Source organism: Miscanthus floridulus, chromosome 9 (assembly GCF_019320115.1).
Source record: "Miscanthus floridulus cultivar M001 chromosome 9, ASM1932011v1, whole genome shotgun sequence".
Classification (NCBI taxonomy): domain Eukaryota; kingdom Viridiplantae; phylum Streptophyta; class Magnoliopsida; order Poales; family Poaceae; genus Miscanthus; species Miscanthus floridulus.
The window spans coordinates 57,699,183-57,716,985 of NC_089588.1; the positions used below are offsets into that span (position 1 = coordinate 57,699,183).

At 52.2% G+C, this 17,803-nt stretch overlaps 2 protein-coding genes across 2 annotated transcripts; one reads left to right on the forward strand and one right to left on the reverse strand.

Moving 5' to 3' along the window:
- Positions 1-204: 204 nt before the first annotated feature.
- LOC136479970 (uncharacterized) lies at positions 205-852 on the reverse strand. Its single transcript, XM_066477662.1, has 2 exons — positions 779-852; positions 205-628 (listed from the first exon to the last, which is right to left on the reverse strand). The coding sequence occupies exons 1-2, from the start codon at positions 850-852 to the stop codon at positions 205-207; spliced, it is 498 nt and encodes a 165-aa protein (XP_066333759.1).
- Positions 853-9,264: 8,412 nt separating this feature from the next.
- Positions 9,265-17,793, forward strand: LOC136479971 (putative cysteine-rich receptor-like protein kinase 31). Its single transcript, XM_066477663.1, has 6 exons — positions 9,265-9,354; positions 10,961-11,041; positions 11,473-11,676; positions 11,758-12,010; positions 17,517-17,685; positions 17,781-17,793. Exons 3-6 carry the CDS (start codon positions 11,512-11,514, stop codon positions 17,791-17,793), a joined length of 600 nt encoding a protein of 199 aa, XP_066333760.1. The 5' UTR covers positions 9,265-9,354; positions 10,961-11,041; positions 11,473-11,511.
- Positions 17,794-17,803: the final 10 nt, after the last annotated feature.

The following is a 17,803-nucleotide window of genomic DNA, read 5'->3' on the forward strand; positions in this document are numbered from 1 at the left end:
CCACTCTTCTTTCGTACAAGAATGGGATTGGCTAACCACTCTGGGTGGTATACTTCCTTGATGAATCCGGTGGTCCTACGTTTCCCCTCGTCGAAGCAACATAGTCGTTGTTTCACCGGTTTGGAGCCTAGGCGGATCTTCAAGGTGTGCTCAGCGACTTCCCTCAGGATGCCTGGCATGTCTGAGGGTTTCCATGCAAAGATGTCACTGTTGGCGTGGAGGAAGCCGGCGAGCGCGCCTTCCTATTCGGAGGAAAGCATTGTACCAACACGCCGGGTTTTTTCCCTTGGCGCTCCTAGGGTCTATAAGGACTTCTTTAGAGCCCTCCATAGGCTCGAAAGATCCAGTCGAATTCTTGGTGTCGGGCGCTTCTTCGGTGACCTCCTTCTTGATCGTGGCGAGCTCTCCGAAGGCGACGATTGCTGTGGCGTGACCACAGCACTCGACCTCGCACTCAGAGGCGCACTGGAAGGTGGTGCTGATGGTGAGGACCCTGCCGGGGCCTGGTATTTTTAGCTTGAGGTATGTATAGTTGGAGACGGCCATGAACTTCGCGTAGCACGGACGTCCCAGGATGGTGTGGAAGATTCTGGGAAACCCGACCACCTCGAAGGTGAGGGTTTCTGTCCTATAATTGGACGGATCCCCAAAGGTAATGGGCAGATTGATCTGCCCAAGTGGCATGGCCTGCTTTCCAGGCACGATGCCATGGAAAGGTGCTTAGGTTGGGTGGACACGTGTCCGGTCAATGCCCATTTCGTCGAGCATCTTGGCATACATGATGTTGAGGCCGCTGCCTCCATCCATCAGTATTTTGGTGAGCCGCTTCGTGCCGATGAACAGGTCGACCATGAGCGGATATCTCCCCGGATGTGAGATGCTCTCTAGGTGGTCGGTCCGATCGAAGGTTATGGCGGACTCGGACCAACGGAGGAAGGCAAGTGTGGCCGGCTCGGTGGTATTGACCTCACGGCGCGCAACCTTCTGATGGCGTTTGGAGTCATAGCCGCTGATCCTCCGAAGATCATGAGGCAACCATCCGGTGTCAGAAAGTCGCTATCCTTCCCCTCGATGTCGTCCATGGTGGGGTTAGGGTCCTTACTCTGCTCCCCTTTGTTGGAGCCTCCGGACAAGAACCGCCTCATTAGGCTACAGTCCTTGTATAGATGCTTAACTGGGAAGGCATGGTTTGGGCATGGCCCCTTGAGAAATTTTTTGAAATGGTTTGGAGTGCCCTCCGCGGGCCTCCAACCACCCTTACGGTCAGCAGCGGTTACGAGCGAGTCCTCGCGCAGTTGCTTCTTGTTCTTCCTTTTGGCAGAACAATTGGAGACGCCTTCACTGGCGCCCTCGTCTCACCTTGCCTTGCCATCGAGACGATCAAAGATCGCTCCGACCACTTCTTCTCTAGAGGTGTGGCTGGTGGCGATGTCCAGGAGTTCCTTGGTGGTTCGTGGGCCCTTGCGTCCAAGCTTATGGACCAGAGACTTGCAGGTAGTCCCGGACAGGAAAGCTCCTATAATGTCGGTGTCGGTGACGTTAGGTAGCTCATTGCACTGCTAGGAGAAGCACCGGATGTACCCGCAGAGGGTTTCACCAGCCTTCTAATGACAGTTTTTGAGGTCCCATGGGTTCCCAGGGCGCTTGTATGTGCCCTAGAAGTTCCCCACAAAGATCTCCTTCAAGTTCGCCCAACTCTAGATTCTGTTGGACGATAGGTGTTCCAACCACGCTCACGTCAAATCGGCCAGGAACAGTGGAAGGTTACAGATAATGAAGTCGTCATTATCCGCACCACCGGCTTGGCAGGCAAGTCGATAGTCTTCGAGCCATAGTCCGAGGTTTATTTACCCAGAGTACTTCGGGATGTTGGTTGGTGGTCGGTACCTTGGCGGGAAGGCAGTGTTGAGGGCCCGGTAGGCCGGGGCTTGGGCTCTGGTCCTCGCCGCTGTCGTAGCGTCCACCGCGACAAGGATGATAGCCACGGCTGCCCCCCTCTCTTGGATCGTCATGGGTACGCCTACGAGCATCGAGAGTGCTACGTGCATCGCGGTTACGGCCGTGATGCTGATGCACTGGGACCACGGCGCGCTGCCTACTGCCCTGTGGTGCCTGGTGGACCGATGCATCCCTAGCGGGATGCCTGGAGGGCGTGCGTTGGCTAGCGTTGAGCTCGCGTCGTTGAGACAACAAGCTCTCTGCCTGCTGCGCTGCCGCATGCTCGAGCAGCGTGCAAATCTCATGGTGGGCCCGACGATCCTCGGGCGTTGTGGCCTCTAGAAGACCATGGAGCAAGGCCACCACGGCGGTGATGTTCTGGCTCACCTAGGTGAAGCGAGGGAGGGCTTCATCGTCGGTGATGATCCTTCGGTTCACGTCGTGGGCCATGGCGCGGGCACGCCCACCGTCTTTGTGGCGCTCGATCTCCCGATCGAGCTCTACGCATTCCTGCTCAAGCTAGAATCGCGCTTCCTCGATCTCCCGGTGCTGGGCTTTTAGCTGCTCCACCCCCATGCAAGGTGGGGCCGCTGTCTCCCCCTCGGCCTCGTCGCTGAGGTTGTTCGCCGGGGTAGCCTCCTCCTAGGAGATGCTTTCGACGTGTCCCTCGGGGGTACCCGTCATGAAGCATTCCTAGGAGGGATGGTGGCTCCCCTTGCTAGAGTCAGAGCCAGAGGGTGTCTCAGGATCCTCTGAGAGGAGGTCATGGAGAGACTTCGTGGCATGTTCAATCACCCCCACGAACTTGTTCTTCGTGGGGAATGGGATCATGTGCTGTGCCACAAGGTAGCTAACGGTCGCCGCGGCGTTGTGGAGACCGAACGGAAGCACTATCGAGGCGCTCCGTGTGGGGTGTTCCGGAGATAGAGGTTCTCCTCCGGCGGGCCACGCCATGTTGTTGGCGTTGGAAAAGGTGAGACGACGCTGGTCCTCCCTGGACGGCTGGGGTCCTAGGGAAACATCGAGCTCGCGCTCAAGCCTCTCGTAGTTGAGGCCGATGGAGGGGAAAGGTTGGATGGCGACGTGAGCCAATGCCAACTCTCCTCCCACCGTGATGATGAAGTCTAGGTCCCCAAAGCGCACATGTGCGCCTGGGACCTAGCTAATACCATGGGTAACCATCCGTGGCCTGATGTTAACATCAGAACGCGCAAACGTCCCCTACCTAGCGTGCCAACTGTCGGTGTTTCGAGTAAACACCAATGAGTAAATTTATATTATTGTGCGTTCGGCCCGGATGGTGTGCTAAAAGACACAACGTTTATACTGGTTCGGGCAGAATGTCCCAACATCCAGTTTGCGGCTGCTGCTCGTGTTATTAGCACTGAAAGGTTCATAGTAGGGGTTACAAACGGGTGAGAGAGGGACAGGTCCCAAGTCTCTGATGAAAAGGTTGAAAGGACACTAAGAGCTTGGTTGTTGATTAGCTGTGTGTTATGTGGTGCGTGGTGTGTGGAATCGATCTCTCCCTTTAGTGTGGTGCCCTGCCCTCCCTTTTATAGATCAAGGGGGAGCAGGGATTATAGATGCGAGAAAGAAGAAAAACAAGAGGCAGAGACGGTCCTTCGAAGGTGCCGGGTCTTCCTTTTCCTTTGAGCCTGCCCTGCTGACATTGCAGACGGTGCTAGGGATAGCACGTTCGCTGATCCTGATAGGGCCGTGCTCTGGCTTCGTTCAGCAAGTGGCCACATCCCATGCCACTCCGGCGGGCGGCGCGACGCACCAGGGTGCCGAGCCACGACCCTACGGGGAGCAGATGGTGTAGAGGCCCCACGTTCGTTACTTTAGATGACATGAGTTTCCTCCTAGACCGTAGTGGTTGTCGTATGTTTCCATCAGGGTTCATGTCCGAGGGCAAATGCTAGCGCCCATAACACTGTAGGATAAATATCGGCGCCCACAACTCTGTTTGGGATCTGACATGCCTGGAAGGGCTTAAAGCGCCCGTCTAGTCATATCCTGATGGTACTTTCCTACAGGTGTGCAGGGTATGGTCCTTGGTATTGCGGTTGACTTGAGTGCCCCGCCTTATCTGCGCGCGTAGTTATGAAGGAGCAGCGCACAGACGTCGGGCGAGGTGGAGCCTGCCCTCGGACGTCGGGCGAGGCGGAGCCTACCCTCGAAGGTCGGGCGAGGCGGAGCCTGCCCCCAGACGTCGAGCAAGGCGGAGCCTGCCCTCGGATGTCAGGCGAGGCAGAGCCAGCCCTCAGGAGTCGGACATGGCGGAGCCTGCCCTCAGGGGTCGGACGTGGCGGAGCTAGCCCTCAGGGGTCAGATGAGGCAGAGTTAACCCTCGGTCGTTGGGCAAGAGGTGTAGTCACGTTCTTGTCTGTTCAGAACCATCAACATTTGATGATTATTAGCTCCTCCTCTTTGGGTACCCTAGTATTCGGTCCCCGACAACGGTTTACGCGGCCTCTACCATGATAACCTCCCCTAGAGCCTCCTTTGTTATGGTTACCATAGAACTGTTGTCGGAACGTGTGATGATATCTAAAATCACCACGGTTCCTGACCCATGATTGAAATCGTTGCCATCCTCGAAGTAGCCCTCATCAAAAGAGCCAAAATCACCTCCAAAAACCTGATCATCGTACCCTTGCTGGTCATATGCCCATGAATTGTTATAACCTCGATTCCAACCTGAGCCAAACTCAAAACTAGAGATACTGTATTGTTGTTGTTGGAAGCCTTGTGCTCCCCAACCAGCATACCCTCCTCCCCCATCTCGCAGATTCTTCCATAGCACCCCCACCATAACCACCTTGTGGAGGAGGCTGGTACCTCTATGACGGTGGCTGATTGTTGACGTCGATGGCACCCCGCATCTACGCGGGTTGTTGACGTTCGCAATAGCTCTCTACAGTGGCTCCAGAGGGTAGTGATCCTCGCGCCCCGCCATGCTCATAGCCCTAACTCGAACGACATGAGGAGACGGCGTTGACGAAACTTGATCCTTGCGAGGAAGAACAGATGGCGGACCTAGGTTAAGCTGCATAAGTCTTGGGCTCGCTGAACGATTAAGAACTGGGCTCAGTCTTAGGTCCTTGTGACCGTGTGTTTGAGCCGTTCTATTAACAATGGCTTTATGGGCCTTATGCCTATTGCACCCAAGCTTTTGAATTTTTTGAAACATGATCTGACATCGCCTATGCATGTCTTATCCAAAATATGCGGAGGTGATCGTCGGCGACCACTATGGCACGCCATGAATCTCACTAGAGCCTGAGCTCGACGAAGAGCTACTCTATTTCTTCTCCTCTGAACCCTAATCCATTCTTTAGCATTGAAGCTCTCTAAAACAAACACAGAAGGAGCCATGACTAGGACCTTCAAGAAATGATCTGTCGGTGATCGATGCCATCAAATCCAAGGCGACCATCCTCTAGTTTCTTCTCTTCTCCAGCCTCTTGATCCCCCTAGAAGATGTCTGCCACGAGCATTCCTCCATGCGAAGAAGATCTCCATCGGGGCGTGCATACCACCGAGCATGGGGAGCTAGGCGGCGTCAATAAGTCATCCCCCTCCGACGAGGAGATTGCCCAAAACTTGCTGCCATGGAAGCTTCTGTCGGCAATGCCTCTAACATCGCCTGAGTAGTCACCCTTTGTGTCGCCCATGGCATCGCCACTCTCTCTCATATGTATGTTGTCCTTCATGTTTGAGATCATCACAATTTCACCAGGGCTAAAATTGGTGGAGAATTTCACTTCTCCAACCTCTACTCGCATCCATGAGGATTTGAACTCAGGTGTTGGGTTTATACATCTACTCCCCCCAACCAGTTGAGCTAACAGGAGTGGTCATATGATGCATTATTTTTCTTATGTTCTTATAGTTTGATCCTTAGCTTGATTTGCTCCCTTGGAGCCAAGTTTATACACTCATCGACTCAATCTGCATGCATGACTTTGCACTCATTCTTTGCACTGCTGGTTCTTTTCCTTTCCGGTATCTTGGTATACCAATTCACTATCGAACATTGCTTAACAAAGAATGGAATCCAGTGGAGAACCGGTTCAAGAAGAAATTGGGATGCTGGCAAGGAAAGCTTCTCTTATATGGGGATAGGCTTATCCTCAAATACTCCGTTGTTACGAGTCTTCCCATGTTTATATTGTCTTTTCTAGAAATACCTAAAGTGGCACGGAAAAGATTAGATTTATATAGGTCACGCTTTTTCTGGCAAAGTGACCCGTTGAAGCTTAAGGGTGTGTTTGGTTGAGCTGTGGCTGTGGGAAAAAGCTGCTGTGGGCTGTGAGCTGTGAGAAAACTGCTGTGGGCTGTGAGCTATAGAGAAGCTAAAAGTTGTTTGGTTAAACAAGTATAAAATATACCTTCTATCTTTATCTCTCTTGAAACAACTATGGAAGAGCTTTTTATTCCACCAATTTCGAAAAGCAGAAAGCCAAAAACCAAAAGCAGGGTCAAACCAGCTTTTAAAATTATACTACGAAAAAGCAGCTGCTTCTGAAAAAACCGTCTGGAAAAGCAGCCCCTTTGGTTGGGCTTTTGGCTTTTGGGACCAAAAGCCAAAGCCAAAAGCCCAACCAAACGGACCCTAAGTATCGCTTAACCAAATGGAATATAATTTGTAGACCTAAAGATCAAGGTGGGCTAGGTGTTGAGGTACTAGACATAAAAAATAAATGTCTACTAAGCAAATGGTTGTTTAAACTTTTGAACGAGGTGGGAGTTTGGCGGGAACTTCTTGATAACAAGTATCTCAAAAACAAGACTTTGTCACAAGTGACAACAAAGCCCACTGATTCTCTGTTCTGGATGGGCCTAATGAGAGTCAAAAGTGACTTCTTCGATCGAGGTTCCTTTACAATAGGTAATGGTCAAAACACGCATTTCTGGGAAGACATATGGCAAGGAGGATACGCCTCTGGCTCAACACTATCCGTCCCTTTAGAGCAAGTATAATAGCAGGCTGTAAGCCGACTAAATACTGAGGTGGAGGAGAGAGGGGAGGAGAGAGAGGAGAAGCGGGCTGTAAGCTTACAGCCGGCTTGAGCACAAGAACCAAGAAAGTCTGTGAGAGAGACAAGTGGGCCATGTATTAACTGTAAAGAGCTAACTACTATATGAGTAGGCTAAGAGAAGACTGCAAGAAACCTTACAGCCATCAAACCGGCTGTATTATTAGCCTTATATCGTGCGACGAAGAAATGCCTTGGTCCACGAGGTGCTATCATTGAATCTTTTAAATGTTAGGTTTAGAAGGGTTATGTCTACAAACAATTGGGACACATGGCTTCATTTAGTTCAGAGACTAATGTCGGTCATATTGACAAACGAACCAGATAAGTTTGCTTGGTCACTTACTCCGTCGGGATCTTTTACTGTAAAATCTTTCTACGCGGATCTGATAAATGGTCACACGTTTTTCCTACGCAAATATATTTGGAAACTAAAGGTTCCGTTAAAGATGAAGATCTTTACGTGGTTCCTTCATAAGAAAGTTATTTTGACAAGGATAACCTGGCACGGCGTAAATGGAATGGTTGTAAGAAATGCGTTTTGTGTGATTCTCCGGAGTCTATCAATCATTTATTTTACTCGTGTCCTTTTGCTCGTATGATTTGGAGAGTAGGCTGTCTTACTTTTACGCGTGTCCTTTTGCTCGTATGTAAGTTAAGATCTCACGTCAGTGGGATTTTTAATTTTTTTTTTTTTTGTCATCCTTACCGATGTCACTCCTCTGTTTATCATCTTTATACGCGGCACTACACATTTGCTATTACAAATAGTAATCCTGGTACGTTTTTGCCATTTTTACTGAGGTGGCAGCGTGGCAGGAGCCTGTGAAGGGCTACAAAGCATGTGAAATGACCTATGTATCCCTGCTGCTTCTCTCCCTCCCATCGCTGACGCGTGGGCTCCACATGTCAGCTTCGTCTTCAACCCCCCGCCATCACCCACTCAGCATCGGCGGCGGCACGTACATCACCATTCCGTCCCCCGCACGGGTGAGTCCAGGCAGTCTCTTCTCTTCCCCTCCCTCTCTCCCATCTCCCCCGACACGGGCAGGGCGGCGGCGCGGGCCGGCCTCCGCGGTGGCCGGCCTCCGCGCGGCGGCGGCCACCCTTCTCCTCGTCCACGCCCCCTCGTGCCGCATAGGCGGGGCGACAGTGGGCCCCTAGCGCGGCAGCGACGTCGACCTCAGGTTCCGCCTCTCTGTCACCGGCCATCCCTTGCAGTCCCCCTGTCTGTGCACAGTGGCGCCTCCCTGCTCCATTCGTGGCCTCTCCCAGGTGAAGCAAGATCATTCCTCTCCTCTATGTTGGTCCCATTGCAGTCTCCTCTGTTTCCCTCCTCTCATTTGTATTGCGGGTTGAGGGATTCAGGTGCTTCCCTCCATCCCCATCTCTCCATTTATTACGTACTGATGCACAGATGAATATAGATCCATTCGTTTTCTTGCAATGGAAACACCTCTGTGCCTTGGATTTACAAAAGATGTTCTTTCCCCCGAATATGCTTCTTGTTTATGATGGTACACGTGATTCTCCCCATTAATCCCTATCCCCATCTTCATATTAGTTTAGCGTATCCGTACATCTACGAATGGATAGCGCTTCTGTAAATACATGCTTTGCTCCATTTCTTCCTCCCTGAGCTTGCTTGGTCTTTGTACGGTATTCATTTTGATTTTGCCTCTGATCCCTTGAATTCATTTTCTTTGTGTACACATTTATTTTGATTATACATAGGGTCGCTGTTCTGGCAAAAAAAAAGAGCATGCCTGAATACATTGTGCTGCTCTTATAATCTTTTCAGTATATATAGGCGTGTGTCTATCATGCTGCTTTATCTATTTTATTAGGTCTGAGCGGCGCCATCACCCACATGTCGAGGACGGGATCGCTGTATGTGCCGCCGCCGATGCTGAGCGGGTGATTGCGGGGGTCGAAGACGAAGCTGACATGTGGGGCCATGCGTCAGCGATAGGAGGGAGAGAAGCCGCAGGGGTACATAGGTCATTTCACATACTTTGTAGGTCTTTTCTGGCTCTCTGTCATGCTGGCGTGCTCATCTGGCGTGCCACCTCAGAAAAAAATGGTAAAAATATAGGAGGGTTACTGTTTGCGATGACAACTGTGTAGATGCGCGTGTAAAGATGACAAAAATGAGGAGTGCCATCGGTAAGGATGGCAAAAAAAAAAAAAAAAAAGTTAAAAATCCCCACGTCAGCTCTCTGATACGATAGTATATCACATCCCCTCTCCTCCCCGTTACTAAACTCCCCTCCCTTCCAGTCCCTTTCAGCACCTCTACTTCAGCAGACTAGGCAACATAGATCTGAAAACTGCTAATTTACTAGGCGGCGGCAAGGGCTTCACCAGCCAGGTAATTTCCATCCGTCCTCTCTTTCAGCACCTCTGCGTAACCGTGTTCAGCATCATTGCAGCTCCCTGCTTCTAGTTTAACATATGTAGTTACTTACCATGCTTTTCTAGCAGTAGATCTTAACAGGTAGAGAAAAAAAGCGGCAGGGTTTGGTTTCTGGATGAGATATGCTTGCTCTGTTTCCGGACATCTTATTGTGATATATATGCTTTCTCTCTGTTCAAATTAGAGATATCTGCCCATGCCGCTTTTGTACATCTACTCCGCCCAACCAGTTGAGCTAACAGGAGTGGTCATATGATGCATTATTTTTCTTATGTTCTTATAGTTTCATCCTTAGCTTGATTTGCTCCCTTGGAACCAAGTTAATGCACTCATCGACTGAATCTGCATACATGACTTTGCACTCATTCTTTGCACTGCTGGTTCTCTTCCTTTCCGGTATCTTGGTATACCAATTCACTATAGAACATTGCTTAACAAAGAATGGAATCCAGTGGAGAACCGGTTGGAGAAGAAATTGGGATGCTGGCAAGGAAAGCTTCTCTTATATGGGGATAGGCTTATCCTCAAATACTCCGTTGTTACGAGTCTTCCCATGTTTATATTGTCTTTTCTAGAAATACCTAATGGGGCACGGAAAAGATTAGATTTGTATAGGTCACGCTTTTTCTAGGAATATAATTTGTAGACCTAAAGATCAAGGTGGGCTAGGTGTTGAGGTACTAGACATAAAAAATAAATGTCTACTAAGCAAATGGTTGTTTAAACTTTTGAATGAGGTGGGAGTTTGGCAGGAACTTCATAACAAGTATCTCAAAAACAAGACTTTGTCACAAGTGACAACAAAGCCCACTGATTCTCTGTTCTGGATGGGCCTAATGAGAGTCAAAAGTGACTTCTTCGATCGAGGTTCCTTTACAATAGGTAATGGTCAAAACACGCATTTCTGGGAAGACATATGGCAAGGAGATACGCCTTTGGCTCAACAGTATCCGTCCCTTTATAATATCGTGCGACGAAGAAATGTCTTGGTCCACGAGGTGCTATCATTGAATCTTTTAAATGTTGGGTTTAGAAGGGTTATGTCTACAAACAATTGGGACACATGGCTTCATTTAGTTCAGAGACTAATGTCGGTCATATTGACAAACGAACCAGATAAGTTTGCTTGGTCACTTACTCCGTCGGGATCTTTTACTGTAAAATCTTTCTACGCGGATCTGATAAATGGTCACACGTTTTTCCTACGCAAATATATTTGGAAACTAAAGGTTCCGTTAAAGATGAAGGTCTTTATGTGGTTCCTTCATTAGAAAGTTATTTTGACAAAGGATAACCTGGCATGGCGTAAATGGAATGGCTGTAAGAAATGCGTTTTCTGTGATTCTCCGGAGTCTATCAATCATTTATTTTACGCGTGTCCTTTTGCTCGTATGATTTGGAGAGTAGTCCGTCTTACTTTTACACGTGTCCTTTTGCTCTTATGTAAGTTAACCATATCTGAATGCAGATCTAGGTCGCACGTCGGCTCTCTGATATGATAGTATATCACATCCCCTCTCCTCCCCATTACTAAACTCCCCTCCCTTCCACTCCCTTTCAGCACCTCTACTTCAGCAGACTAGGCAACATAGATCTGAAAACTGCTAATTTACTAGGCGGCGGCAAGGGCTTCTCCAGCCAGGTAATTTCCATCCGTCCTCTCTTTCAGCACCTCTGCTTAACCGTGTTCAGCATCATCGCAGCTCCCTGCTTCTGGTTTAACATATGTAGTTACTTACCATGCATTTCTAGCAGTAGATCTTAACAGGTAGAGAAAAAAAGCGGCAGGGTTTGGTTTCTGGATGAGATATGCTTGCTCTGTTTCCGGACATCTTATTGTGATATATATGTTTTCTCTCTGTTCAAATTAGAGATATCTGCCCATGCATCGAATACAAACGGAGCTAGCCTACATTAGAGTCAAGTTTTCTATTTGTACTTTTGTAGAACAGAAGTTGATTTCGTTTCTGTAAATTTATGGTCCATGTCATGAGAATAATTACTTCAGTAATTGGGAAGTTAATGTTGTCTAGCAATTGGCCTCACAAGTAACGCGCGTTCTCTTGTTTCAAGCTAGGTAACTGTACGCTAGTATAAAAAGTGGGGTGTCCAATGAATCCACGAGCTAGAATTACTACAGTAAGTGACCTGCACCGCATGCTATATGATGAAGACATGAAACCCGGGGCCCTGCCATTGTCAGTTTTGTCAAAAATCACGAATAATTTCTCCCAGGAGCTGATAATTGGCAGCGGAGGCTTCGCCGAGGTTTATAAGGTACGTACAGTTAAAACTGATCAAATTTTATCTGAAACAGAGTGCACGCATGCTGAAAATAAATACGTCTTGTGGGTGCAGGGAATGGTTGAAAATGATTTCGTTGCTGTTAAGAAGATAACTGAAGAGTCTATGGACGAGAAAGAATATAAAAGAGAGCTTGAATGTCTCCTGAGCGTGAAGCATAAAAACATAGTACGATTCCTTGGATATTGTGGTGACACACAATGGGATATGAGAAGGAACAAGGGAAAATTTGTCAAGTCGAACAAAGAAAAAAGATTACTCTGCTTTGAGTATGTTCCTAACGGAGCTCTTGATGGTTGTATCAAAGGTACATCGATCATGTCCAGCCTAACATTAACTTCTTTCGATATTTACTTTTTTGTTACTTTGTTCAAGTGACAGATTAATCTCAATAAACATTTAGTTATTCTCGAGTTGTAAGTCAATGAAAGGTTCTTCTATCTAGACAACGGTCCTAGAGGTTGATTATTTTATCCAGTGAAAATATTCTAGTGGTACATCTTAGAAACTGTGTGGGACTAGCTTGACTTGTGTCAAGGGCGTTGAGGGATAGGGTAGGCGCACCCCGGCTACGTAGTTCGTAGCCGCGATCCGTGTTGGGGCGAGGTTTTACCCCTCAGCGCCAGTTTTGTTGAGAGAGAGAGAAGGAGAGATAATTGTTCTTGCCTAATCCCAAATGATGGATTACAAGGACTCCTATAGGCCACTACCTCAACAGACTCTAACAAATCACTCCTAAATCAGAGGCCCCTTGATTGGCTCTCCTTTAATCTAGCCACTTTGTAAACCGAGCCCTGCGCTGGTGCCTGCCGCGGTGACCGCGGCGCTCGCGTCGCCCTGGCGCGCTGCTGCACGCCGCGCATCTCGGGCCCTTCTATTCCTGGCGTATGTGCGGCCCCACATGACATCTCTCCCCTCGTCGAGGAGCAGCTCGTCCTCGAGCTAGAAGGCCGGGTACTTGGCGGTGAAGGCCTCGACGTCTTCCCATGTAGCCGATGCAGCCGACTCGCCCTTCCACTGGACAAGGACCTGGCGCACACCGCACGCCAATCGTGCCCGCACGGCCCGCTCTGGCTCTGGAACCGATGCACCATGGTGGATGGGGGGCAGTGGTGGTGGAGCATCCGGTGGCGGCCCACGGAACTTCTTGAGGAGACCGATGTGGAACACATCGTGCAGCCGAGCACGAGGCGGAAGGGCCAGGCGGACAGCGACGTCGTTGATGAGTTCGACGACGCGGTAGGGGCCGAAGTAGCGTGGCTTGAGCTTGCCGGTGACGGCCTGGCGAATGGACGAAGCTGCCCGCTGACGAAGACGAAGGAGGGCCCAATCGCCCACCTGATACGCGACATGACGGTGGAGCTTGTCGTAGTGCTTCTTCTGGACTGCCTGCTCCTGCTCTAGGCGATAGCGGATGTCCGCTAGGAACTCGTCACGCTCCTCCATGTTCCTGGCAACAGCGGCCACCCGTGTGTCCCCCGTCTCATAAGATCGGATGGTCGGAGGACCGTGCCCGTAGACGACGCGGAACAGCGTGTCCCGCAGCGAGGACTGGTAGGCTGTGTTGTAGACGTACTCCGCCCATGGCAACCAGCGCAGCCACTGTCGAGGTCGATCGTCGGTGAGGCAGCACAGGTACATGACGATGACGCGGTTGGCAGCTTCTGACTGGCCGTCGGACTGAGGGTGGAACACCAAGGTCATGTGGAGCTTGGCGCCCATCAGGTGCATGAGCTGTCGCCAGAACGTCGAGGTGAAGACTGGATCGCGGTCGGACACCATGGACTGGGGAATGCCGTGAAGCCGCACTATGTCGGTGAAGAAGGCTTGAGCGACGGACTTGGCCGAGTACGGGTGCGCCAGGGGAATGAAGTAGCAGTACTTGCTGAACCTATCCACCACCGTCAAGATGACGGACTTGCCACAGACACGTGGCAATGCCTCCACGAAGTCGAGCGCGATGTCCGTCCAGACACCCTGGAGTATGGGCAGGGGAAGTAGAAGTCCTACCGGGTGGAGGTGCTCCGATTTGTACCTCTGACATGTCACGCACGAGGTCCTGCATCAGCTGTCGCATGTTAGGAAAATGAAAGTCGCGTCGGAGGCGATGTAGTGTGCGCTGGACCCCTTCATGACCGTCCTCGTGCACGGCCACCATGATCTCCTGGACGAGCAGGGACGCCGGGGGGATGTAGAGGCGGCCGCCGAACTGGACCATGCCGTCGACGAGCGTCCATGGTGTGCCACGGGAGCCTGCACGGAGCTCGTCCCATATGGCGACGAGGGTAGGGTTGATGTCCTGCGCTTGATGGAGGCGCGTGATGAAGTCGAAACGCAGGGCGGAGATGGCGAAAATGACCCCCTCGTCCATGTCGCGGCGAGACAAGGTGTCCGCCACCACGTTCGCCGCGCCCGGCTTGTACTCGACGGAGAAGTCAAAGCCCAACAGTTTCCCCACCCAGTGGTGCTAGGGAATCATGGCGAGACGGTGATCCAATAGGTACTTGAGGCTGTAATGATCCGTCTTGATGAGGAATCGGTGTCCCCAGAGGTACGGTCTCCAGTTCCATATGGCGTGGATGAGGCCGATGAGCTCCCGCTCATAGGTGGCGAGGAAGCGATGGCGTGGCGCGACGGGGCAGCTGAAGAACGCAATCGGGTGCGCGTCCTGGATGAGCACTGCGCCGAACCCGTGCGAAGAAGCGTCACACTCCACGACGAAGTCCTTGGCGAAGTCCGACATCGCCAGGATCGGGGCCAAGGTGACTGCCACCTTGAGCACGTCGAAGGCCGCGGCTGTTGCGTCAGTCCAGGAGAACCCTTCCTTCTTGAGGAGGGCGGTCAGCGGTGCGGCGACGGAGCCGAAGTTGTGGACGAATTTGCGGTAGTACCCGGCCAAGTCGAGGAAACCGCGCACCGCCCACGCCAAATGTGGCACCGGCCAGTCATGGATGGCCTACACCTTGGCTGGATCCATGGCGACGCCCGCCTCAAAGATGACGTGGCCGAGGTACGAAACGGAGGTGACGCCGAAGGCGCACCTCGCTCGCTTGACGAAGAGATGGTGCTGGCGCAGCATGGAGAGGACGGCACGGAGGGTAGCGAAGGTGGTTGGCCCATGTCTTGCTGTATATCAAAATGTCGTCAAAGAAGACAAGGACAAACCGCCGGAGGAAGGGTCGCAAGACGTCGTTCATGAGCGCCTGGAATGTCGCTGGGGCGTTGCACAGCCCGAACGACATCACCAAGAACTCGTAGAGGCCCTCGTGTGTGTGGAACGCCATCTTATGGACATCACCCGGCCGCATGCGAACTTGGTGGTACCCGGAGCGAAGGTCCATCTTGGAGAAGAATCGGGCGCCGTGGAGTTCGTTGAGCAGTTTGTCCACTACGGGAATGGGGAACACGTCCTTGACGGTGAGGGCGTTCAGGGCGCGGTAGTCAACACAAAAGCGCCAGGATCCCTCCGCCTTCCTGACGAGGAGGAACGGCGAAGAAAATGCCAACGCGCTGCTGCGGATGATGCCCTGCTCCAACATGGTGGCGCATTGCCACTCCAACTTGTCCTTGTGGGACGCAGGGTACCGGTACAGCCGGACCGCCACCGGCTGCGCGCCCGGCTTGAGGACGATGCTGTGGTCACGGGCGCACGGAGGCGGAAGCCCCTAGGGCTCAATGAAGACGTCCCCGAAGGATGCCAGCAGTTCGTCCATGAGGGACTCGCCGGCTATCGTGGTGCGGATGTCGGGCACGCTGGTCGTCGCCACGCCCGTCCAGCACACGACGCGCCCCTGATGCTGGAGGGACATCTTCCGCGTGCTGAAGTCCCAGAGCACCGGCCCCAAGGTCGCCAGCCACTGCGTGCCGAGGACCAGGTTGTACCCAGCGAGTGGCATCACAAAGAGATCAACGCGGAACGTGTCGTTGTCGATGGTGAGCGGTGCCTGCCGAATGATGCCAGGGTAGGAGACGCGCTCGCCATTCGCAACTGTCGCCGTGAGGCGTGGGCGACGCTGTAGAGGCAGCCCAGTACGGAGGGCCGCGTCCTCGACGATGAAGTTGTGCGTGGATCCCGAGTCGAGGAGAGCGGTGAAGACGGCGGCGCCCATGGCCACCTAGATCTGCATGGTGTCGCTGAAGGACACCCCAGCGATCGCGTTGAGGGAGAAGTGCGGGGTCTTCGCCCGGCGGCCTCCTCATCAACAGCGGCCCCGTCGTCGGTGTTGTCCTTGATGACGCTGTCTAGGAGGAACAGCCGCTTGCAGACCCGATTGTGCCCGCGACCGAACTTTTCATCGCAGTTGTAGCAGAGACCGAGGCAACGACGCTCCTCCTGTTCCGCCTGAGTCAACCGACCAACCAGCCGGCCCTCCACGGTGATCGTGGCCGGCGCGGCCTTGTCCGCCTTGTCCCCCGGGGGCGCCGGCAGGGCGAGTCGCGGTGCGGGCGCCGGTAGGAGCGGCTAATCGCGTGGGGGAACACGTGCCGCGGGTGCGACGTAGCTGTTCCGCAAGTCGATCTTGCGAGCGAGGCTCATGGCCGCCACCAGCGACTAGGGATTGTGGATCTCCACATCATGGCTGAGCAGTGGAAGGAGGCCAGTGGTGAACAGCTAGACGCGTTGTGCCTCGTCCAGGCGGCCCGCGCGAGGTAGCAGGGCCTGGAACCAGTCCTGGTACTCCTCCACGGTACCGGTTCGGTGGCAAGCCGCCAACTCGCTGAGGGGGTTGGATCGGAGGGGAGGCCCAAAGCATAGGTGGAGGAGCTCCTTGAAATGGCACCAGGAAGGAGTACCCTCGTCCCACTGGACTTGGTAGTACCACAGCTGGGCGCCGTCCTCGAGGTTGTACGACGCCATCTAGACTTTCTCCTCCTCCATGATTCGCTGTTGATGAAAATAAGATTCACAACGATTGATAAAGATTAGGGGATCCGACTTGCCATCGTAGCGCGGGAAGTCGAGCTTTTGGAAACGCGACAGCCGATCTTGGTGGTGCTCCTCCGACCCGGAGTGTGCGGAGGTTGACGATCCGCCCGGCGGCAGGCGCGCGGCGTCCAGGTGCTGGATGGCCTGGGCGTTGGCCTCCACGGACGACTGGAGGGTCCTGATGGACGCGACCAGGGAGTCCAAGGTCGCCTGCAAGGTAGCGTTGGCGGCGTTGTTGACGGTGTTGTCGCCCATGGCATCTACGCGAGGCAAGGGTGACAGCGCGGCGGCTGAGGGTGGTGCGGCGGCTGGGGTTGGCGAAGGGTCACGGGTTGAACTGGATCGCCTAGAACATGATACCAAGTTGTCAAGGGCGTCAAGGGATAGGGTAGGCTCACCCCGGCTACGTAGTTCATAGCCGCAATCACTGTTGGGGCGAGGTTTTACTCCTCAGCGCCCGTTTTGTTGAGAGACGGAGAAGGAGAGATAATTGTTCTTGCCTAATCCCAAATGATGGATTACAAGGACTCCTATAGGCCATCGGCTCAACAAACTCTAACAAATCACTCCTAAATCAGAGGCCCCTTGATTGACTCTCCTTTAATCTAGCCACTTTCTAAACCCAGCCCTGCGCTGGTGCCTGCCGCGGTGACCGCGGCGCCCGCGTCGCCCTGGCATGCTGCTGCACGCCGCGCATCTCGGGCCCTTCTATTCCTGGCGTATGTGCGGCCCCACATGACAACTTGTGATAACTATTTCAAAGTCGACAAATTAGAATAACAAGGCTCAGTTATCTATTTGTTGTATACTGTCAGCATGTCTTCAAAAATTCAAGGACACTAAGTATCTTAAATACTAAACGCCTCTTCTTGCATTCTATTTGTAGATCCATCCATGGGACTTCCATGGAGAAACCGGTACAGGATTATAAAAGGAATATGTGAAGGATTATCTTACCTTCACCAGAAAAGTATAGTGCACTTGGATCTTAAACCAGAAAACATACTACTGGGTGAGAACGAGGTTCCGAAAATTACTGACTTTGGTCTTTCAAGGTGCTTTAGAGAAGACAAAGCCTATGTCACTGCTACAAAAGTGGCTGGCACGTGGTAAGCTACCTACTGAAACTTTAATATATACTTTTTGTCAGCTTTAATTTGTAGTGAACTTCTC